At 44.0% G+C, this 22,726-nt stretch overlaps 1 protein-coding gene and 1 pseudogene across 2 annotated transcripts; one reads left to right on the top strand and one right to left on the bottom strand.

Moving 5' to 3' along the window:
* Positions 1–324: 324 nt before the first annotated feature.
* On the top strand, positions 325–22,372 carry CS (citrate synthase). 2 transcript variants are annotated; one of them, XM_043446683.1, is made up of 11 exons: positions 325–548; positions 11,078–11,128; positions 11,733–11,840; positions 12,568–12,633; positions 12,935–13,066; positions 13,698–13,886; positions 18,848–19,047; positions 19,736–19,865; positions 19,975–20,076; positions 20,278–20,487; positions 20,798–22,372. In XM_043446683.1, exons 1-11 carry the CDS (start codon positions 507–509, stop codon positions 20,966–20,968), a joined length of 1,401 nt encoding a protein of 466 aa, XP_043302618.1. In that variant the 5' UTR covers positions 325–506; the 3' UTR covers positions 20,969–22,372. The 2 variants fall into 2 exon arrangements, with proteins under 2 accessions (XP_043302618.1, XP_043302619.1); XM_043446684.1 differs by lacking the exon at positions 325–548 and having other exon boundaries at positions 11,112–11,227.
* Positions 4,874–4,996, bottom strand: LOC122427869 (annotated as a pseudogene).
* Positions 22,373–22,726: the final 354 nt, after the last annotated feature.

Raw genomic sequence — 22,726 nt, 5'->3', positions numbered from 1 at the left:
TGGCTTCCGAGGACCTTTCAAAGGTCAAAGTCCTTGGAGCTTTTTTTTCTAATAGCCACCTTACAGTGAACCCTAAACGTGTTAAGGGCAAGGGGAAAAGCCTAAGAAGGAAGTTAACTGAGTTCTCAGGCACATACTTAACCACCTACACGCTTCCCCCCGCCCATCCGCCCTCAATTAGCCGACCCCGGACGGTCCAATCCTCCCCGCCACAACCGCTGTCAGCGGCTTAGGGCCCGCCCCCCCACGCACCCTGGGCCAATGGCCGGGCCCGAGGCGTGTCCCCGCGGGAGGGGGCGGGAGCGGGTTCCGGGCGGTGGGCGGGGCCTCACCGAGGACCCCGGGCTGGGCGCCGCCGCCGGCTCATCTACTCCTTCCCTCAGCCTCCTCCTTTCAACCTTGTTCCCCTCGTCCGCGCGGCCTCTGGTGCAGCGGCGCCGCCTCCCGTTCCCGCCGCAGCTCTCTTCCCTTCTTCCCTCCCTGGCGGATCCCCGAGTTCGCCCGCCATGGCTTTACTCACTGCGGCCGCCCGGCTCCTCGGAGCTAAGGTGAGCAGCTAGGAGGGACCGCGCGGTTCCAGGGTGGGGCTGAGGCGACTGCAGGCCCTCAAGCCCGGGGTCTCCCTCCCCTACCCAGGCGCGCCCCAGCGCGTCTTAAAGGGGCCCTGCGCTTGGCTGGCCGCCTGCCCTGCTTGGAGCTCCCGGGGCTATGTGCTTTCCGGCCCACTGGGGGTGAAGTGAGTGCTGCCCGCCTTGGCCTGAGGTCTTGGGCCGGTGGGAAGGCCGGACCGAGCTGTCACCCCGCGTGCCAAGGGTGGAAGAGGCGGGGATGCTTGGCCTTGGAAAAAGGAGTGAAGAACGTAGATGTATTCCACTGGGATTAGGGAAAGAGCTTGTTTGGAAGAAGGGGCTGGCTAAGAGAAGTGGCAAGGGTGAGCAGATGTGCTCACTCTATCCTGGGCCGGAGCCGGAGCCGTGGCTAGTTTCAGCTTCGACTAGGTAGAGAGGTCCTTGTCAGTTTCAGAACTGCCGGCTTCCATTTCTCCAGCCCAGATACTTAAACCTTTAGTGGCCAAGCATACTAGTTCCTTCTGGAGGAATGCGACTCGGGTCCTCTTTGTCCTTGGGACTTTTGCAGTTACTCTATATAGGAGGAGCTTGGGTAGGGTGGAGGGCTTGTGTAGAACCTTCTGCATGATTATCGCATGTGATTGGAGAAAACTTGTTCCTATGAGCTGCAGGCTGATAAGTGCAGATAACTGGGCGGGAGACAGTAATTCCAAGGTTACATGACCGGTCCTGTTACTTGCTCACTTAAGTTTTACTGTTGCTTTTAAATCTGCTCTACCCAAGAAAGGTTCCTCTTTGGGGGGACCCCTTTACTTTTTAAAAATTTATTTGGCTGCAGCACACGGAATCTAGTTCCCTGACCAGGGATGGAATCCAGGCCCTCTGCTTTGGGAGCGTGGAGTCTGAGCCACCAGGGAAGTCCCATAGGGGGCCCTTTATTTGACTTTTGTTGTTGTTGGGATCGTAAGGAATGTTGTTGCTTACACAATGTTTTCAATCTCATATTGCCAGAATTACTTTTGTCTCTGGGTAACTGGGTGCTTTAAACAGAAAGACTGGTGTGCTGAGGGGTCCCAGCCTTCTAATCCAAGCAGGGACAGTCCCACAAGTGACCTTGACTCTTGCAAAGAACTTACACCTTTTTCTTCTGCAGACAAATTAAAGCTGCCCGCACCTAAGGGGAGGAAAGGAAAAACCTAGAAAGGTTTTGTCTTACAGTGTGTTATCTTGAATGGTTGGCAGATAAGGTAAAGCCTGTAGCATTTACAGGTTTTTCCAGGTACTCAGCAGCATGGTGGAGGCTGACCATTTAGGAGACAAGTGTCTTACTTGACGGTAGTTCCTTCCACTACTTAGGGAACAGGGAAAGGAAGCCTCTTGGGAAAAGAAGCAAGTTCTGGATAGTGTTTTGGCTGAATAGGAGATACTATAATTAGCTCATTCCAGAGCTGCTAACTCTACAGTTTGAAACAGCCTTTGGAATTTACATTTGAATTTAGTTTTTCTCTTAAACCTCTGGGGAAAGAAACTCAGAAAGTTTTTGAATTGACAAGGCAACCTAATTGTAGAGATCATTATTGTTTTGTTTACTTTCCTGTTGGACCTGAGGATCCTTGAAACCTGTATATTGGAAGCCCTTCTAAGGCTTTCGACCCTTATAACAAAGCTCAACAGACCGAGGAGTGGAAACTTCCTGAGATTTAAGCAGTATAGCCAGAATACCAAGAAGTCTTTCAATCTGACAGCATTGCTAGCACCTGCCTGAACTTTCCAGATTAGCCTACAGCTTAATAATGGTGCTCAGTTTTTTCTTTTGCTATTAAGGTAGGCTTTAGAAGGCAAAAATAGTCTTCTAGCCTACCACTTTGATTCTCAAAGTCAGGTGTAATTCGCTTTTCTGAGAAAACTTTTTAACCTTGCTCGGAGACTAGCTAATCATTGTTCTGTTGTACCCTGCTCACTGTCAGGTAATTTAATGAGCACCTGAGTTGGAGAGACCACCTCATTCAGAGCCTTAAGGTTATTTGACTTCTTGTTTATCTGAATGAATTTCTAGTAAGCAATGGCTTTAGTATTAGCTATGGGTGCCTTCGCTTTGTGCTGTAAATACTGTGTTTTCATAGGTGATCTGAGTTGGGAATTAGAGTAGATCCACCAATTAACTTCTGCATTCTTAATACCAAAGTGACGGACAGCCCTACTTCTTGTATCTTTGAGAATTATTCCTCTAAGCTGTTTGATAACTTTAGGTAAGTCAATCCAAAAGTGTTTCTAGATTATTTCTAGACTTTTTCAAGACACTTCACAGCAAGCCCACACCACTACACATCTCTTCTGTAAAGTTAAGCCTGAAACTGGGTTCTGCACAACTGAGTCAGTTTTGTCCTTTGAAGTATTAGTTAAGCTTAAAGACCAAAACTTGTTAAGGGCAAACTCTCGAACTTCTTTGATTCTTTGCTACCCAAAGTAATGGCAACTCCCTGATGGCTTACTAGATGAATCAGAGATGAACGTGGAGAGCGATGCCTCACCCGGTGCTAGTGGTGGAGGGATTGTACTGTTCTTTCTGGTGGTCTTTAGACTGGTAGCCATTGAATGCGTGGGTGTGGGGAGGCATTGAGATAAGCAGGTAATCCGAAGGGAAGGCTGACATTCCAGGTGGGCAGAAGGCAGGAAACCAGACTTGGTGGAGCTCCCTAAAGCCACAGAGTAATTCCTTCTGCCCTGTTTTTGGTGCCTGGTGTAATAGAGTTGAATAGGATTTGAGTGAAATTAAAAACAGTAGAGAGACAACTTTAGCAGCAGATCTTAGGATCTGTTTTCCAGTTCTTCGCTGAACTTGCCTGAATTCCTGTAATTTCTTTTAACATGTTATCATTTTAAAAGATCTGTAAGTAAGTTCACAGTGAGCATCGTTGCCTGGGGTGGCTTGTTCACACTGCACGTTTATGAAACCTATATGCAGATTCTGGGTCAGCAGAGGTGGGGTGGGTCTGGAAATTTGTATTTTTTCAAGTGTCTCAGTTGACTGCTTGGTGATCCCCTCCTGTTGGGCCAGTAAAGCCATGTGCAGTCCTTTTTGTTTGTAACTATATTTCATATGTATGTGTATGTGTTTGGGCTTTTTTTTTAATTAGTGATTTTTAAAAAAATATGTATTTATTTGATTGCATCCGTCTTAGCTGCAGTCCACAGGATCTAGCACAGATTCTCTAGCTGTGTCACATGAGCTTAGTTGCTCCTTGACAAGTGGGATCTTAGATCCTCAACCAGGGATTGAACTTGCGTCCTCTGTATTGCAAGGTAAATGCTTAATCTGGACCACCAAGGAAGTCCCTAACTAGTGGTTATTTTTAAGTGACTTCAAAAGTAGCTATAGTCTGTTTTAGACTATTTTCTCTAGGTTTATCGTCCTGTGTCTTTTTTTCAAATGACTTAGGAAAAGATTTTTGTAAATCCCTGAAATAAAGCATTGTAAGAACTCCTAGTAGAAGTGAGGAAACAGTTTCTAGTTCCTGAGAAAGTAGTAGTGACAGATCCTATATATTTTACTCAGTAGTATAGGCTTCGTATGCACATAATAAATAGGTGTTTAGCAACTATTAAAGAACAATAAGAATTTCTCTGAAAGAAAAATTAGGACTCAGTTCTTTCCTAAGGCTGAACTGGTGTCCTTTTCAGTCTTCTTCACTGAATAATCAGCGAACCTTTAGAGAAGGGTCTGTTAGACAAGTGGGAGTCGGGCAGAATTATTAAGGGAGTTCCTGGGAGCATGAGGGCATCAGAGCACGGGATCCACAGGTTCCTCTGCTCAGGCTGTTAAGTGGCCTGACCAAGCAGTGTGGGTGGCTTCCAGTGTTAGTCTTGTGAAAGACAGATGTTAAATGGTTCTCTGACCTGGTTCTGGGGAGAGAGGAGTCTTTGTCCTGTGTGTGTTCGTTTTTACTTAATGCAAGTTGTTTCTTCTGCACTGGAAGGAAGCCTTCATAGCACAAGATTTTTCTTGCAGTTATTAGAGAATTGTGTTTGTTTCATCAACTAAGCCAGTTCTGCTGGCTTGGCAAGCTCTCATCTGTTGTTAATGGACAAGGGCTCTAATAAAATCAGGAGCATCTCTCACAAGTTTTTTTTTTTTTTTTCTCACAAGTTTTTTTTTTTTTTCATTTTTAATTTTTTTAATTGAAAAAAGTTATATTTTCTACACAACAAATACTAAAACACTTGCAATACTTTTTCAATTTTCTTAACATACAAAACCATCACATGATGCAAAAAAATACAAACTGTAACTTGAAGTTATTGACTGTTGTCTGAAGGTGACTGACAGCAATGACTAATTAGTCATGCTGCTAATTTACCTCCACGTGTAATTTAGCACATCAGAAATATCTTTTCTCCTGACATAAAAAAGACAATGAAATGTGCATACAAGTTTTTTTTTAATTGATTTTTAAATTGAGGTGTAGATGATTTACAGTACTTCAGGTGTACAACATGGTGATTCACAATTTTGTAGATTATATTCCATTTATAAATATTATTATGTATTGGCTATGTTCCCTATACTGTACAACATATCCTTGTAGCCTATTTATTTTATACACTGTAGTTTGTAAGCTCACAGATTTGATGTTGGAGCTCCTGGATATGTGCCAGGACATGTTCTGAATGTGTCTTTGATGGAGTATTGAAGGAAATGTGGCTTTTCCCTTGTAGAGTAAGGGTCCTAGATGTGGATCAATGATGATAATAGGCTAAGAGGAGTAAGAGAGAAGTAACTACATTATTAAGTAAGTGCTTATCCAAATGGGATTCTACTGTTTGCAGAATTTGGGGGAGAAAGGAGTAGTTTTAATTGATTTTTGTTAAGGGATTTGGCCAATACCCTAAAGTATTATAAGCAAGTCTTTGGCAGAATTTCCTGCATGTTTTATTTGTCCTTTTCCTCCCTTGGCCTTTTAAGATAGAAGTTCCCTTAATTGTATTTTTGCATCCTAGCATAGCATATTTGACAGCTGCAGCCCACTTCTATCAGTAATAGCCAGCTCACTAAAAGTTACTGGCATGGGATGGCAGCATATGGGGTTTGAAAAAGCCTTTTAGTGATGGTAATTCCCACCACCCTATAGAGAATTCTGGCAGACAGAAGCTGTGAGCCTGGCCCTTATCTTTGGAAGTAGCTCTTGCCATCTCTCCCCATGAAGCAGCTGACCTACTGAGTGAGGTGCTGCCCTGATTCACCTGACAGCTGCCTTTCCGGTAGGATGACTCCACACGTGGCGTGTAACCCGAAGCCAAAGCTCAGTTGCCACACCTCCAGAATTGGGGGGAGGAGCTAGGAGTTGAAAGTTCAGGGATGACTCAGAGATTTGTACGCTGCCTGTTCTATCTGTGAGTATAGCCTGAATGCACTGTACAAAAGTCGTTTAGCAGCTTTCACTGGCAGCCAGGAGGTAGAAGAGAGGAGGATGTAGCCTAAGGTATGACAGCCCTCTAACACCTCCTGCTGGTGTTAGATTATAGTTAAATTTGTTTCCTCTCCCTGAGACTCTTTTCTGGGTCAGGAGGCCCTTCAGAAAGCTGGGGGAGTTATTCACTCACCCCCTCCTCAGACTTGACTGTCTCTTTCCTGGGATCCAGCTCCATGAGAGAGCTGTGACACAAGTTGGTAGGTAACAAGCCAACACATAACTAAGAAACATGTTTACTGACCTCAGCTATGCAGAAGGCACTGTTCTAGAGGCTTCCATGCAAATTATTTCATATAGTCCACTTGTCTACCCTGAAAGTGGCTTTATTACCTACCCATTTTGAGACGTCAGAATTGAAACTAGAAGTTAGGTCATAGAGGACCTGCATTTAGGACTTGACTCTTGATAACACCGCGTCCTAGACTCGGTGTTCTCCCCTCTGCTTCCTTGCTTAACACTTTAAACCATGGATGTTTCTCAAACTTTACTGTTCATAGGAATCAACCTAGTGAGTTTGTTAAACTACAGATTTGGATTTAGTAGGTCTGAGGTGAAACCCAAGATTCTGCATTTCTGACAAGCTCCAGGTAATGGTAATGTTGCTGGCCAGGCAGCCATATTTTTTAAATAGCAAGGTTTTTATGTACCTTTATATATATGTCCTTGTTGGAACCTTAGGGTCAGACTTTGGAGCCAAGTAGCTTGAGTGTTATCCTAGATGTGGAGAGGGGAAGGGAAACAGGAGTAGCTTTGCTTTAGATGTCTCCGTTATTTAGTGACGCAGCTGGGACTGGAGCCCAGATTTCCTTTCCTGATTCCAAGCCGTGTGCTCTGTCTTCTACATCGTCAGGTAAAGTTATCTTAACCTGAATTCTTTCCAATATTCTATCCATATGGATTGTTTTTAAAATCCTTCATATTTCTTTAGTTTTTTTCCCCCCCTAGGCTGCACAGTGAGCTAAAATATGACTAAACTTGACATTGAAGAGTGCTGGAAAGTAGCCATACTATTTACTTTTCTGTGTTTATTAAATGACAAATACAGAGCACTTGGTGCTGTGTGCCAGGCGATCGTCAGTGCTTCATAAATATTGACTTATTCATCCTGCTAGCAGTGCTTTGAGGTAGGTTCAATTATTTCCATTTTACAAATATTTTCTCAGGTCCTTTCTCTCTCCTCCTTCTGGGACCTGTGTAATGCGAATGTTGGTGCGTTTAATACTGTCTCAGAGGTCTCAGACTGTCCTCATTTCTCTTCACTTTTTTCATTCATGCCTTCAAGCTCACTTATGTGTTTCTTCTGTGTCACTTATTCTGCTATTGAGTCCTTCTGGTGTATTTTTTATTTAAGTTATTGTATTGTTTATCTGTTTAACTTTCCTGGTGGCTCAGATGGTAAAGCGTCTGCCTACAATGTGGGAGACCCGGGTTCAATCCCTGGGTAGGGAAGATCCTCTGGAGAAGGAAATGGCAACTCACTCCAGTATTCTTGCCTGGAAATTCCCATGGACAGAGGAGCCTGGTGGGCTACAGTCCATGGGGTCTCACAGAGTTGAACACCACTAAACTTAAACTTTATCATTCTTTAGTTTGTTGTTAAACGTTTATAGTGTGTTGGTCAGTGCCTCTATTCTTTTTCCAAGACCTTGGATCATCTTTACTACCTTTACTCTGAATTCTTCAGGTGGATTGTTTACATTTTAGAGATAAAGAAATTAAAGCACAGAAGGATTAAATGACTTGGCTAGGGTCCCGCAACCAGAAGTATAGTAGGAACAGATATACTACGTTCACTTTGGAGCTACATAGCCACGCTGCTCACACACTAGCATTGTTTTTGCCAGTTGGAGATCCAGCTAAGAAGTGTTGCAGATGGAGATTGGGGACAGTTGAGATCAGCTCTCCTCAAGTTACTTTGCGGTGCCTCATTAAATGGCAAAGACACTCTCTACAGAGGAAGTCAGGGCTTTGCTGGTGGTGGAAGCATGGCGATATTTCCATCCGATGCCTTCAAATGATGTTGCATTCTTACAGCCTTCTTAGTTGGCTTTCCACCCTTTCTGATTTTCTTTTTTTTTTTTTTAACCTTAAGTGAAGTAAAAAGAGAGGGAAGCTCATTGATTCTAGAAGTTCTCTCTCCTAAGGGGGAAAAACTTTTTGTTATACAGGCATATTGGTGGAATAGAGACCTCCATTCTGAGAGAATTTCATTTTCATCTTAAGATCAGGCTTTCATTCTGTCAGCTTAGCTTGGATAGATTTTTTTTCTTTTGCCTAAGATTTAACCTTAGACTATTCTTATAATGTCTTCCTCTTGCCAGTGAAGCAGCCAGCCATTATAGAAACTTAAAGATGTTTTAGAAGTGAAAAAATTATCATTGTGGAGAGATTTCAACTTCTTTTTTCTCTCAGATGGTATGTTCCCCTATCGCCTCTTTCAGAGCAAACCCAGATAACCAACTACCCACAGTTAAAGGGCCTGCTGACTGCTGATGTGGTCTCCAGGAGATGGGGCTTCTGGAACAGGGGGTCTGTGGGACCGTGGCGCATGGCGTAGCTTGAACATGGAAGGTGCTGTGGAAGAGCACTTTGAACCCACTCACGGTTTTCCCTTGTTCACTTTTTGATGACTAGTAAGATAAAGGAAATAGTTATTTCTTGAGTGCTGGGTCCGCTCCCATTCACCCCGTGTGGGATGAACAGGCTGAACGGCTATTGTGCTGTGCACTTTCTGCCCAGTGGTCCTCAGTGCTAGAGGAGGTTCTTTAGGAAGTTAATGAGAGGAGTCTCAAGCTGTCCTCATGAACGGCTGGAGGCCTTCCCCCTTTGTTTTAGGGCCGCATTAGCTTGCCTCCTGCTCGCTGAATTTAGCTTTGGATATTCTTGCCTGGGAAATCCCGTGGATGAGGAGCCTGGCAGGCTACAGTCCATGGGGTCGCAAAGAGTCAGACACAACTGAGTGACTTCTCTTTCTTTCTTTTGATTCTTTTTAAAATAAAGTTTTCTGAAGGATCGCTTCCCTTTTCATTTCTTCCTCCTGCCCCAACAGAAAGAGGGGCATGAAATTCTAACAGCCTCGGGCACTACTCAGCCTCACCTTAGGCATGCGGTGTTTTGGAATTTATACATTACCACTAGTTCAGATGCTTTCCAGCACAATCAGACAGCAATGCAATACAGTCTGCCCTTTGTATCCGTGGGTTTTGCACCTGTGGGTACATCCAACTGCAGATCAAACATATTTTTTTAATTCCAAAAAGCAAAACTTGCACTTGCCACATGCTGACTATTGGCATAGCCTTTACTTTGTATTTCCAACTATATAGCATTTACATTGCTTTAGGTATTATAAGTAATTTAGAGATAACTTAAAGTATATGGAAAAATATGCATAGGTTATATACAGATACTACACCAGTTTATTTAAGAAACTTGAGCTTCCTCAGATTTTGGTATCTGTTGAGGGTGGGGAGGTCCTGGAACCAATTCCCCCTTGAATACCGAGGGATGACTAGTTACTTAAAAAAGTGTGTCTGACCTTTTGGCAAAAGGAGACGTATAGACTTGCTGCATGGTTAGTGTGTGTGTGTGTGTGTGTGATCTGTAGTTTGCAAAGTGCTTCCACATCCATTGTAATTTAATCATCACAAGACAGCCCTGTGGGATATAGTGGGTATCAACACCATTTTATAGATGAGGACCCTGGGGCTTATTTTTACTATTCCTTTTTATCTTCAAAATAATCTTGTGAAGAAAAGTCAGCCTCCTTGCCTAAGTCCTTACAACTTGGTAGTAGTACAACTGGCTGTCTTTTTCAAAGGCAGTGTTGAACTTTCTGTTGCAACTCAGCAATCTTCATAGAAAGTTGTGTTTCTCGGGGGGAAAAAACTATCTCTAAATATAGAAAAATATAGCCTAGCTACAAAATATGGAAGCAATCTAAGTGTCCATCAAGAGATGAATGGATAAAGACGTGTGTGTTAGATACACAATGGAGTCTACTAAGCCATAAAAAGAATGAAATTTTACCATTTTCAGCAACATGGGTGGACCTGGAGTGTACCGTGTGACGTGAAGTAAGTCAGAAAGACAGATGCTGTGAATCACTCACATGGAATTTAAAAAAGAAAACTAGTGAATATAACAAACAAGAAAAATACAGATAAGAGAATAAACTCACGGGTACCGGTGGGGAGAGGAGAGGGTACCGGTGGGGAGAGGAGAGCGGGGCCGTGACTGTAAATGGAATGTGACCTTCAAACAGTATGGGTCACACTGTGTACCTGAGACTTACAGAATACTGTGCATCAACTGTACCTCACTGTAAAAAAAAATGTGTTTGGTAAGGTGTGTAAGTGGTAACTCTCAGCATTTGTTTACCTGAAATTCTTTATTTCACCTCCTTTAAGAGTTTTTTCTTCCTCACCTGGGTACACAAGTCTAGTAATTTCTCTCAGTGTGTTAAAGCTGATTGACCAGTTTTCTAGTTTCCATTGCTGCTGTTGAGCAGTCCGGTTGTTGCTTTGTAGATGTTCTGTCTTCTGCATGCTTTTTCCAGGAGCATTTCGGTGGTGCTATGAAGGCTGCTTTCCCCTCTGGACTCTCCTAGACCGGGGAGGCTGAAGTGCTGCCAGAGGACTCGGCGCTGAGGAGAGATGACCAGCCTGGTCAAGGGGTCGATCCGTGTCCCCGTTGCTCTTCTCAGCACTCCTCAGAGCTACGGAAAGCTGGATTTTTGAAGGGCTGGGTACTTTAACAACTGCCTCTCTGCCGTTTGCTTCATGCCTCACAAAGCCCAGCCCTTAGAACCCAGGTGATGGGAGAGGCTCTTCCGGGAGCGCTGATGAAGCTGCTGCCTCCAGACTGGAAATTTTTTCCAGGTCGCTCAAGGCCTTATACAGCTTTCATATGTCAAACTGTCCATAGAGGCTAAAATAAAGAGAGAAGTTGAGTCATTGCAATTCCTTGTTAACACTTAGGAAGGAGGATGATGGCATAAGGTTTGTGTTTTTTTGTTTTTTGGTTTTTTTTTTGCAGAATGCATCCTGTCTTGTTCTTGCTGCCCGGCATGCAAGTGCTTCTTCCACGGTAAGGTTTGGAAAAGAGGACTGAGGATCAGTGAGGCAGCCGGACCCTGGGGTGGGCTGCCATCCAGGCTCTTATCATCATCCCGGGTGTCTCATGGAGGTGACCAGGACTCTTGTTATGGCCATTATTACTACTGCTATTTTAAGATAGCTAAATCACTGTGGACATGATAAGGACTGTGGGATTTTGGCTGGAAAAAAGTAGCTCTATGACGCACTTCAACGAAAGTACCATTCTCTTCACCAACTAGTCAAAGCATTCTGTCCCATAAAAGGAAATGCTGGAGCTTATGGTATTCATTAGAAAGTAGACTATTCTCAAGTTTATAGTTTAGGGGTAGTTAAGTAATTCACATTATTGTGCAAACATCATCACTATTCATCTCCAAAACTTTTGTCTTCCCAAATTGAAACTGTACCCATTAAACAACTCCCCATTCCCTTCTTCCTCTGCCTAATTCTTTTACCCTCATCTGTACAGAGTAGTTGACCAGGCTTCCCTGACAGAGAAAGCCAAATTCTAAAAAGCAGTCTTAACATATCAACTTTGCAGAAATATAATCAATATTTCGATCATCATTTAGCCTTTCTACTCCTCTTTTTAGAATTTGAAAGACATATTGGCTGATTTGATACCTAAGGAGCAGACCAGAGTTAAGACCTTCAGGCAGCAACATGGCAAGACAGTGGTGGGCCAGATCACGGTGGACATGGTAAGGGGGTGGGCTTTTGCCTGGAAAAGGGGCTCAGTGACACGCTTTGACAGAAGTACCACTCTCTTCACCGACCGTTCAGAGCATTCTGTCCCACATAGGGAAATGCTGAAGCTAATGCTGTTTGTTAGAAATCAGACTGTTCTTTTCTACAGATTTGATAGTTGAGGCTAACCTAATTTAGGTATGGGATAAGATGAATGAAGTTTCTATTCCTTTTCCCAGCCCCTCAGCTTTTGGGCCCAAAGTTCTCTGTCTCTGAGTTGATGCTGTGTTGATCATCCAGTTAGACCATAGCTCTAGCTGGCCTTATAGAACAGCTTTAGGATGGTTTTTTCTTCAGTTCTGAGAATCTCAGCAGCTCAGATGATAATTTCATAGCACTGTTTAGCCATTGGTCTCCATCTTCTTTCCCTATAGTCAATCCCATTCTGTTTACTTTGGTTGGTGGGAATGAGGGGGGAGAAGAGCGGGCAGGAGAAAAAAATGACAAAAGGGAACACAGGCAAAAACACTAACTAAAGATAGTGATTTCTCAACTTACAAAATTCATTTCCAGCATTAGCAGTCTTCCTTTCAAAATTACATTCTATAGAAAGTTAACTCAGAAATCTCCCAAAGTTTTGCAAGTTAGAGACTAAATTTCCTCCCCCAGATCCCATGAAGTTCTAGCAAGCTCTTGCCTGAATTATTTGGACAACTTGTTACATCCTCTTCTTTTCTCTAGATGTATGGTGGCATGCGAGGCATGAAGGGATTGGTATATGAAACATCAGTTCTCGATCCTGATGAGGTAAGAGACCTCCTGTCGATCACTGGAGATCACTGACTTTACTGAGTCGGGCACACCGTGGATTAAATCTCTGAGGGTGAGGAGAACAAAGTGGGGCATATACCTATGCATTTTGGAAGGTGAAAACAGGTACATATGGAGTAGCTGCAGAATAACTTTACCTTTTAAATATATCAGCTAGTGAAAGTACAAAGCAAGAGTGAGTTACCCGAAGATTTACATTTGTTGACAGGTCTGAAGAAAGTGAGGTCAGTCAATTTATGTGATTTTTGAGTTGTAATCCTTACTCCTCTTCCTCAAGGGCATCCGTTTCAGAGGCTACAGCATTCCTGAATGCCAGAAGCTGCTACCAAAGGCTAAGGGTGGGGAAGAACCCTTGCCAGAGGGCTTGTTTTGGCTGCTGGTAACTGGACAGATCCCAGCAGAGGAACAGGTAAGCAGAAGGACGTTAGCCCTTCTCATTCCCCTCCTTTGCCTTTTTCTAATCTCAAGCACTTAATCTTGTTCTGGTTATGGGTGGTGGTTTATAGAGGGGGAGGGAAATCAGAGCAGAGTTCTGCTTTATAAGTAGACTGGATTGAAATCTCTTGGATTTTATTTACTTGAGGTCAGTCTTTTCGTTTTCTTTATTTTTAATTTTTTATTTTGGACACACCAGGCAGCTTGCAAGATCTTAGTTACCATTTTGCAAGTTACTCAAGAGCCAGAGATTCAACCCAGGCTCCCAGCAGTGAAAGCGCTGAGTCCTAACCACTGGACCACCAGGGAATTCTCACTGTCTGTCTGTTTTCTCCTCTTAATTTTGGCTGTGCTGTGCTGTGCGGCACGCAGGCTTCTCTAGCTGTGGCACGCGGGCTCTGGAGCACATGCGCTTCTCTGTTCTCCACTTGCGGCGGGTGGGCTCTGTTGCCCAGTAACGTGTCAGATCCTAATTCCCTTCCATGTCCCCTGCATTGGAAGGCAAATTTCTTAACCACTGGACCATGAGGGACGTCCCCTGCTGTCTTTTTATTTGTCTTCTTTTTCCTTGTCTAGTGTAATGAGCGATGTCTTCCTTTTCACAGGTATCTTGGCTCTCACAGGAGTGGGCAAAGAGGGCAGCTCTGCCTTCCCACGTGGTCACCATGCTGGACAACTTTCCCACGAACCTGCACCCCATGTCTCAGCTGAGTGCAGCGGTCACAGCTCTCAACAGCGAGAGTAACTTTGCCCGCGCGTACGCAGAGGGCGTCAACCGAGCCAAGTACTGGGAGGTAGGAGACTTTGCTGTGACGATTGATGTTCGACAGATTCAGAGGAGCTGAGTGTGAAGAAAGAAGAAAGAATGACGGGTCCTTAGGAAAATTACTACCCTGAGCTATGCCAGAGATTCGTTTAACAAAATTTTATTGTAGGCTTGCTTTTTTTTATGGGTCATTGGAATTACAAAGGTGAATGAAACATGCTTTCTATCACCAAGGCTATTGATTTTAGTGAAGGTGATATACATAAAAAGGAATCACAGTTCAGTAATCTTGCTGTAATAGAGGTGTGTACACAGCACTGTGGGAACTTTGAAAAAGGTGTGGCTTAATTGCAGGGTCCCTGAGGAAGGTTTCACAGAGTAGACATACCCTGGCCCCAAAAGATCCTTTCTCCTCTTCAAATGAGAACCTTTTTAAGTTGGAAGAATGGCACCTAAGGCAATTCTGGAGTCTAGGAAGGACCAATTGCAGTCAGCCAGTTTGGGCTAACCCACTCCAGATACCTGTCAGGAGTGGAAGGGTAGCTAGTATCCTGGAATTAGGATGCAGAAAGCAAATGAGCTTTCTTCTCTGAAAACACAGTGTGACTTTCCTAGTGTGAACTCTGTCGTGAGAGTGTGAGGAGATTGTTGGGCCTTGTCCTCGTGCGCGGGACACAGTTCCTTCCCGCCTCTCTCCAGTACCTCACAAACACTGGGTGAAGTGCCGTTTATCTGCTGGGTCTACAGAAGGACATCTGTTTTTGTTTGTTTGTTTCTTATTTAGAGACAGGTGGTATAGGAATGGAAAAGTCCCTTTTGGCAAAGCAGATGCCCTAAATGATTTTTGACCAGAAAGCCCCTAAAGAGCTCACTGTGAGTTCATACTATTCATAGACTAGTATGGCCCACTTGTCTGATGAAATCTCCATGGGTTTTGGCAAATCCCGTTCCATTTGATTGGTCAGTATTTATTCAGTGCCAGCTGTGTATACAGAATTGAGTGCTCTTGAGGGAAAGAGGGAGAGAAGGTGTGCAATTGATACCAGTCCGGTTGGCCTTGAGAAGAAAGGTGTAGGAATGTGACGCTGTTGTGTTGCCTGTGGTCGAGTTCTTCATACTTTGCAGTAAACACCTGTGAGATATTCCCAGGTATCCAAGCAGGCTGCATTGCCTCACACTGCCCTTTGTTGAGTCAGGAAGATGAATCTTGCCTCTGCTTGCCCTCGCCTCCGATTCAGTGTACCAGCTGTTGGTTGGTTGTTCTGCCACCTCTGGGGAGATGTCACTTGAGGGTGGCTGTCTTGAGGTAAAGATTGTATCTCAGGACTTTACCCACCTGGAGAGCATTTATAAGCATTCCTGATGCATCTGTCAGCCTCAGGATGTGTGTCTAATAAGCTCGTACTGAACAAAAGTTAGCGCCAGCCATCGCTCTAGTGGAGCTCGGTGCTATTTTGCTGCCACGTCTTGTATCTCTCTCAAAGGTCATTGAAGCACTGTTTCAATTTAGTTCCCTCTCTTGCTTAATTTAACCATTCTGCTTAAGTGGAATTACCTGACAGCATTCAACTGGTTATTTCTGTTTAAAACTTTATGTTAAAGAGTACATGTGATCTAAGTCTCTTCTAGAATCTTCAGTTCATGCTGTTTCACATATATTGCAAAAGGATGACCTGCCTACAGCTTTCCTTCCGTAGCAGTTTACATGACTTTAGATAACTAGTGTAACCTCTTGAGGTGAAAGAGGTCTTTTTGTAATTGACTTAACTTCACTTATGACTAGATTATTCTGATGCACAAGCTGTTTAACTGTGAGGTAGCCTTAAGATACTGCTGGATTGGGTAAAATTTGCAAAGTAGCTGACAGATCAGGTTTTTCTGGTAAGGCCTATGACGGCGTGTGTAGGGTTTGAAGCTATTTACTGCATAGTAAATCATCATTCCAACACCTAACAGGCAGCTCTTGAAAGCATGCCAAGTATTGGCTTCAATGCTTACGCTCATCTGCTTTAACTGTCAGAACCACCCCACGAGGTAGACCTTACTGTTTATTCTCCTTTTACTGAATGGCGAAGTTGAAGATGAGAGAAAGAAGGTAGGATGCCCAGGGTCACGCAGCTGGTAGCTGGTGGAGACTCGAGTTTGCTTCACTCTAGGGTCTCTTCACCATTAATACCGACTCTTCATTTTCTGTGTCTTCTTAATAATGATTGATAGCTATTAGTAATACAACATTGTAAATCAACTATACTCCAATAAAAAATTTTTTTTAAATGATTGCTTGCCAAGTACTTGGCCAGAATTTCTCTGGCCCTAGAGATGCTGGATCACAGTGATGATTATGGCCAGTTTTGTTACCTTTATTCCAGGCAGTTGCGGTGGTGGCATGTTTTGTCCTCTTTTTTTTTTTTTTCTCTGAGGGTTTAAAGATGAAGAATGAGTTAGTACCAGTAGCTAAGTAGCACCTCAGTCTTATTAGCTTATTAAAGAAGAAATATGGAGAAGGAAATGGCAACCCACTCCAGTATTCTTGCCTGGAAAAGTCCATGGACAGAGGAGCCTGGCGGGCTGCAGTCCATGGGGTCACATGACTGAGCGTGTGTGCACGAGGGTGGAGGGAGATGGGTTGGTGGCAATAAAGTGGTAGAACTAAAAAAAAGAAGAAATAAATAAAGAAGAAATAAGGAGTTCTCTGTCAGAGTGTTTATTTATTGAATCTCTTGAAAGTACAGCTTTTCCACTACAAAAAGCAGGGTAAAGATCCTACACTGTCAGACCTGGTCTGATACTTGCTGCTTCATAAACTTCATGCTCAGTGGCAGAAGTTGAAACAATCTTCTTTTTGTAGTTTCTTTATGAATCGGTTGTTCATACTTCACAAATAATTGTGAAAATTAGTACATAGTCCACAGATGCCAGTTGGCCTAGCCCAGGATCGTGTTGTTGTTGGCATTCTGCTAATAGTGCAGGGCCCTTAGAGCTGCATACCGTTGATGCATACTTCTGGAAAACATCTACTTCCTTGGGGGATGTAAATCTGCAAGGAGGTGTGGTTAATAGCATGATTATCATGTAAGTCATCTCCTGGGAACTTGTTAGCTAAGTACTTCTCGCTTCAAGTAGCTTTTTAGTTTGGGCAGTATTCTCATTGAATCTTGGTGGCATTGACAAAATTCAATGCTGAGTACTTGAGTAATAGACGACTTCACATAGATTATCTCATTTAAGGTACTTATTATAGATTTTGTTCTTTGTTCCAGCAGAACTACTAAAACCTCATTACTTCTTACAGGAACATTTAGCCAGTTAGCTTGATAGGACAGCACTGTATAATATCATTCAGGAAGTATTTTCTCCATGGTTCCTATGTACTGTGACTGAAAGCGGAAATTTCTTTGTGTTTTCTTTGGCTGCACCTCACGGCTTGCGGGAACTGAACCCAGGCCTTGGCAGTGAAAACCCCAAGTTCTAGCCAAGGAATTCCCGAATTTTTTTGTTACTAACAGAAGAAATAGGAATTCTGTAGCAATCCAGTGGTTAGGGCTCTGCCTCCACTGCAGAGGACGCAGGTTCCATCCTTGGTCAGTCAACTAAGATCCCATAAGCTGTGCAGCGTGGCCAAAAAAAACTACTAAAAACCCTGTCCCCCTCCCCAGGGGAACTTAAAATCCCTGTGAGAAGATAAAATTGAGACATAAAAGTTGAGCAAACCATTAACATCACAAAAAGACAACCAGATGTTATATGTTTCTCTTAGTAAAGGAACATAGCGCTATTTATCAAAAAGTCTTGCTAAAAAAAAAAAAATTGAACCTGAATCTGCTCAAGCCTCCCATCTCTTATCAGTTTGTTAGAAATAAAATGGACAGAGGGACATGTTAAATGACATCACAAGTATATAACCAGCAAAATCTAAATTAAGGGAGAGTCTACAGAACAAATGAGGCTGATTTTCCACAAGTACATTGCAAAGTAAAAAAAGGACAGCATAAGAGGGAACTTAAATTGATTAAAAACTACTTCAGAGACATCAGACAATTGTAATATGGGCTATTTTTCAGTAAAACAAACAAATGGGAACTTTAATCAATGAGGTGTGGGGGGATTTCAGTACTGATTAGTTAATGATACTGAAGATTTGTTAAATTTTTTTTTTCAGTGGAATAATGGTTTTTTGACTTGGATTCTCTTTTAGAGATACATGCTTAAATATTTACACGTTATATATTATATATATCTGGGATTCACTCAGTAATTTGGGAGATGAGAGGGGAAAGTAAGGGTACAGATGAAAAAAGCATGGCCATGAGTTAATAATTTAAGTAGATGATGCTTATTAGCTGAGTGGGTAATTTTGTGCCCCAAGTTTTACAAATGAGGGATATGTTACCTTACAGGACTGTTGTAAGAAAAGCAAAAACTGAAAATAATCTATCTAGCACAGTCCTTTTTACATAGTAAGTGCTTTAAAAATGGAAGTCTTTGTTAATAACTAATGACTGAATGTCACTGTTTGACCCTTTGCATATATGGTGAATTTTCTTTGAAAGATGGAACATAGAATTATTAAGACCTAGTGTCTTAGCATATTCTTTGAGTGCAAAGTCATATAGTGGAAAAGATCATGATGAAACATGTAAGGGTTTGAAATTTGACTTTGGCATTGACTGAATGTTCTGAGGGTCAGTTCCCTTTTCTGTAAAATGAAGGTCATTATATATTCTGTAGAATGGAGAAAAATTGGGAATAATATGTTAATAGACGTGGGATACCATGTGTAACCCCCTTGACGCAGTACCCGGGTCATAACAGTTACTCAGTTACATGGTCGTTGTTATTTACTCCATCTATAACCACCCAGCATATAATCCAAATATCTGTATCAATCCGGAAAGCCCAGTCCATGAAGAAGAGACACCATCCCTGCCTGACTCTTCTTGGTTGATAATTCCTCTTCTTTTTTCTCCATTTTCCTTTTCTCCCCATCAGTTGATTTACGAAGACTGTATGGATCTGATCGCAAAGCTCCCTTGTGTTGCAGCAAAGATCTACCGGAATCTGTACCGAGAGGGCAGCAGTATTGGGGCCATTGACCCTAAGCTGGACTGGTCCCACAATTTCACCAACATGCTAGGCTACACTGACGCTCAGTTCACGGAGCTCATGCGCTTGTACCTCACCATCCACAGGTGAGGGAGACCCAGCCAGCAGGTTGCTGGATCGGTGGTGAATATGAAGAGAAACTCCTTGGGACTTCCCTGGAAGTCCAGTGGTTAAGAGTCTGCACGTCCACTGCAGAGGGTGTGGGTTCAATCCCGGGTCAGGGAATTGAGATCCTGCATGCCACACGATGCACCAAGAGAAAAAAAAGAAAAAGCTCCTTAACATTCTCATCTTTTGGGAGCAGGTGGTAGGCAGCAAGGAGACGGAAGCACGGAATATGGACTGATAGCGGGCGTGAAAGGGGTTGGCAAAGGCACAGGAGGTCTAGTGAAATCACTGTAACCACACCAGGAAGAAGCTAGCGCCTCTAGCCAGGAAAGGGTGCTGGCTGCTCCCTTAGAGGAGCCCCTTGGCTTTCCCGGAGCGCCCTCTGCTGGCCACTGCTGTTACAGCGCAGTGGAAGCGGAGCATGGCCCACGGCCGGGCGTCCTCAGCCAGTAACGCCTCAGCTCCGTGGGTTAGTGAGCAAAGGCGGCAAGACCATCGGGGCGCCTCTTACAAGAGCTTATGTATCGATGCCTGGCTCTGGGCTGGTGTGACCCCATCGCCAGGCAAGTCCGTGACAGAAAGAGGACAGCAGGGTCCCTGTTGGCATCGTCTGCCCTTTTCCCTCCTTGCTCTGGGCCTTGACTCTCCTTTCTCCCTTCCCCACAGTGACCATGAAGGCGGCAACGTAAGTGCCCACACGAGCCACCTGGTGGGCAGCGCCCTTTCAGACCCCTATCTGTCCTTTGCGGCAGCCATGAATGGGCTGGCGGGGCCCCTGCATGGACTGGCAAACCAGGCAAGACTCTTCTGCTCCATGTCTTTCTCACGGGCATGCTTTTGTTTCTGATCCTGGCATTCTCCTGGCATATACATTGACACTCTTATTCTCTAAACCTTCCCCGTAGGAAGTGCTTGTTTGGCTGACACAACTTCAGAAGGAAGTTGGCAAAGACGTGTCAGATGAGAAGTTACGAGACTACATCTGGAACACACTCAACTCAGGACGGGTGAGCAGAGATACTTAGCAACTAAGAAAGAAGCCAAGACTAAAGTTCAATAAATTGAAAAGAAGGAAGGCGAAAACAATGAGATAACTCCCTGAATTAGAGGAGATTTCTTTTCCATTTGTCTGCCCTGAAGAATTTAGAAAAGGCAAAGATTTCTGCCTGAGAATACGACTGGTTTTCCCCCGACCCCATCCTCTGCAGGTTGTCCCCGGCTACGGCCACGCGGTGCTGAGGAAGACTGACCCTCGGTACACCTGTCAGCGAGAGTTCGCGCTGAAGCACCTGCCTCAGGACCCCATGTTCAAGCTGGTCGCGCAGCTGTACAAGATCGTGCCCAACATCCTCCTGGAACAGGGCAAGGCGAAGAACCCCTGGCCCAACGTGGACGCTCACAGCGGGGTGCTGCTGCAGGTGGGCCCCCCTCCCCGCCTCCCTCTGCCTCACGCCGCACCCTCCTGTTCTCTGCCAGGCACAGAGTCCGCTCGCTCGTGGAGCCAGGACTCCCTCACCTCCTTCTTAGCCCTGCTGATAAAGTTGCCTGTGGTGTAGAAAGTGTGGGCTGGGGGAAGGGATGAGGATTTCCTTTCAGAATCCAGTTGCTGTATTTCTCCCAATCATTTCTGTTTAAGGCTAACTGGGTTAAGGCTTTTAATCACCCTGGACTTGTACCTGCAACTACCTGTGGGCCTGTAACACCACTTTTTTCTCTTTCATCTTACAGTACTACGGCATGACGGAGATGAATTACTACACAGTCCTGTTTGGGGTCTCACGGGCACTGGGCGTGTTAGCACAGCTCATCTGGAGCCGAGCCCTAGGCTTCCCTCTAGAGAGACCCAAGTCCATGAGCACAGACGGTCTGATGAAGTTTGTGGACTCTAAGTCAGGGTGAAACTGAAGGCGGGGAGGAAACTATCCACCAGAGAGTGAGGGATCTTTAAAAAAAAAAGTATACTTTTGTTTCGGGGCTTTTAAAGACTTAAGGTTAAATTGTATCTGAGGCACTGATGATAAGTTTGAGGTTAAAATATAAATTAAGATTTTTTTAAAGAAGAAAAGTAACCCCTTCTTCCCCAACCAGCTCCTTTACCCAGCCTGGTATGAGTTGCCCATCAACTGTAGGATGACCAGGACTAATGCATGTAGTGTGGGTCAGGTTTGCCCTCAGCCCCACCTTCAGAGTGAGAATCTGGCTCCTCTTTCCCCAGGTCAAAGCTGGTTGCAGAGAATCTGCCGTCACTTCAGAGCTTTTGGTTCTACTGTGTCCACCCTTTAATAGGCCAGCAAACCAGGACCCTGCCCTTGTTTCCATAGGAATCATGTTGGATTGTCAGCTGCACTAAGCCCCATTAACCTCTCCCATGCACACAGACACTTCCTAGCAAGATCTATTGGTGATGCTGTGGCTTTTTTTTTTTTTTTTTAAAGCTACCAGATGATTATAAAGGCCATGGTATTTGTTGTGACTGGCAACCAATATTTGGTTTTTATTTTTATTTTTTTAAAGTATCCTATTAAAATTGATCTAGGAGTGTTCTATTCCCCATTACTTGAATACTCACCTCTTTCCAGATTTTCTATACCTGCTGCACCTCAAGCCAAGGTTGCTGTGGACCTTCCCGTCTCGGTCCTTCCTAGAGACCTCTCTTCAGCAGGTATATACAGCACTGTCTAATGTGTGGTCTTTCCTAGTTATTTGGCTTTATCAGTGCTTAATGTGAACTAAGTTTTTACTTCCTTGGAACACAGACCACTACCCTCTGACCTTTTTTTCCCCCTTTAATATGCTGTGGGCTATAGAACAGGGACTTAGGAATGACCAGCATGATATTTTCATGGCCTGATCCCAGGAGTACTAGTACCTCTTTCTGAACAGGGAAATGATTTTTAAGATCGGACATGGACTCTTTTGACTATCAGGTGCTGGGGCTGAGGACAGTAAAAATAGTAAAACTCCTCATCCCCTGCCGCAAGCCAATATCCCTTTATTTATCAAGGTCCTTATCCTGTCCCTTCCCCAAGAGCTCACAGCACACTGTTTGTTTTAGAAGCCCCTTATGCACAGGTTTCAAGTGACTCAGAAGGTTCTACTGCCTTTTTAAGAAAGGATTAAAAATACACTCCTGCTGTGCCCCCTTCCTCCCTTGCAACTCCTGCCTGTTTGTGTGGATCCCTAATCCCCGGAACCATGCTGTTGAGATGGATAATACTGTCTGTAAACCCTTGGGTAACTGTCACGATGCAGACTTCAGGTTGTTCTGTATAAAATGCAAAATAAATGTTTTTATTAACAATGCTTGAGCCTATTAAATGAGGCCTGGAAGAGTCTCCATTCTGAGGTAAGGAGTCTGGCTAGCACAGTCCTAGACGTAGTAGGTTTTAAGTCATCCTGTACCTCTCTTTATCTTTAGGCATGTTTGGCATTCACTTACCCTAATCAGAAGACAGCTGCTGTCTTAATGGTTAGAAGTCCTTGACCTTTAGCCCCCATCCTTCCTGAATTTGTTGTAAAGTAGAACATTCAAGGACTAGAGCCGAGACCTCACAACTGCGTAGGTGACTGATCCAAGGAAGCTGGTCCAGCCCAGTGGGTGAAAGGAAACTACACCAAGGGCAGTGAGGGTAGGACAGCTGACTCAGGGTCCGGCCC

This window comes from Cervus canadensis, chromosome 25, assembly GCF_019320065.1.
Source record: "Cervus canadensis isolate Bull #8, Minnesota chromosome 25, ASM1932006v1, whole genome shotgun sequence".
Taxonomy (NCBI): domain Eukaryota; kingdom Metazoa; phylum Chordata; class Mammalia; order Artiodactyla; family Cervidae; genus Cervus; species Cervus canadensis.
The sequence above is the reverse complement of the archived record's forward strand: the minus strand, read 5'-3'. Positions and strand labels throughout refer to the sequence as shown.

Coding starts and splice junctions, on each gene's coding strand:
- CS (XM_043446683.1), top strand. CDS start 507: ATGGCTTTACTCACTGCGGCCGCCCGGCTCCTCGGAGCTAAG. Junction 549..11,077: donor CCCGGCTCCTCGGAGCTAAG/GTGAGCAGCTAG, acceptor TTTTTTTTGCAG/AATGCATCCTGTCTTGTTCT. Junction 12,634..12,934: donor CAGTTCTCGATCCTGATGAG/GTAAGAGACCTC, acceptor CTCTTCCTCAAG/GGCATCCGTTTCAGAGGCTA.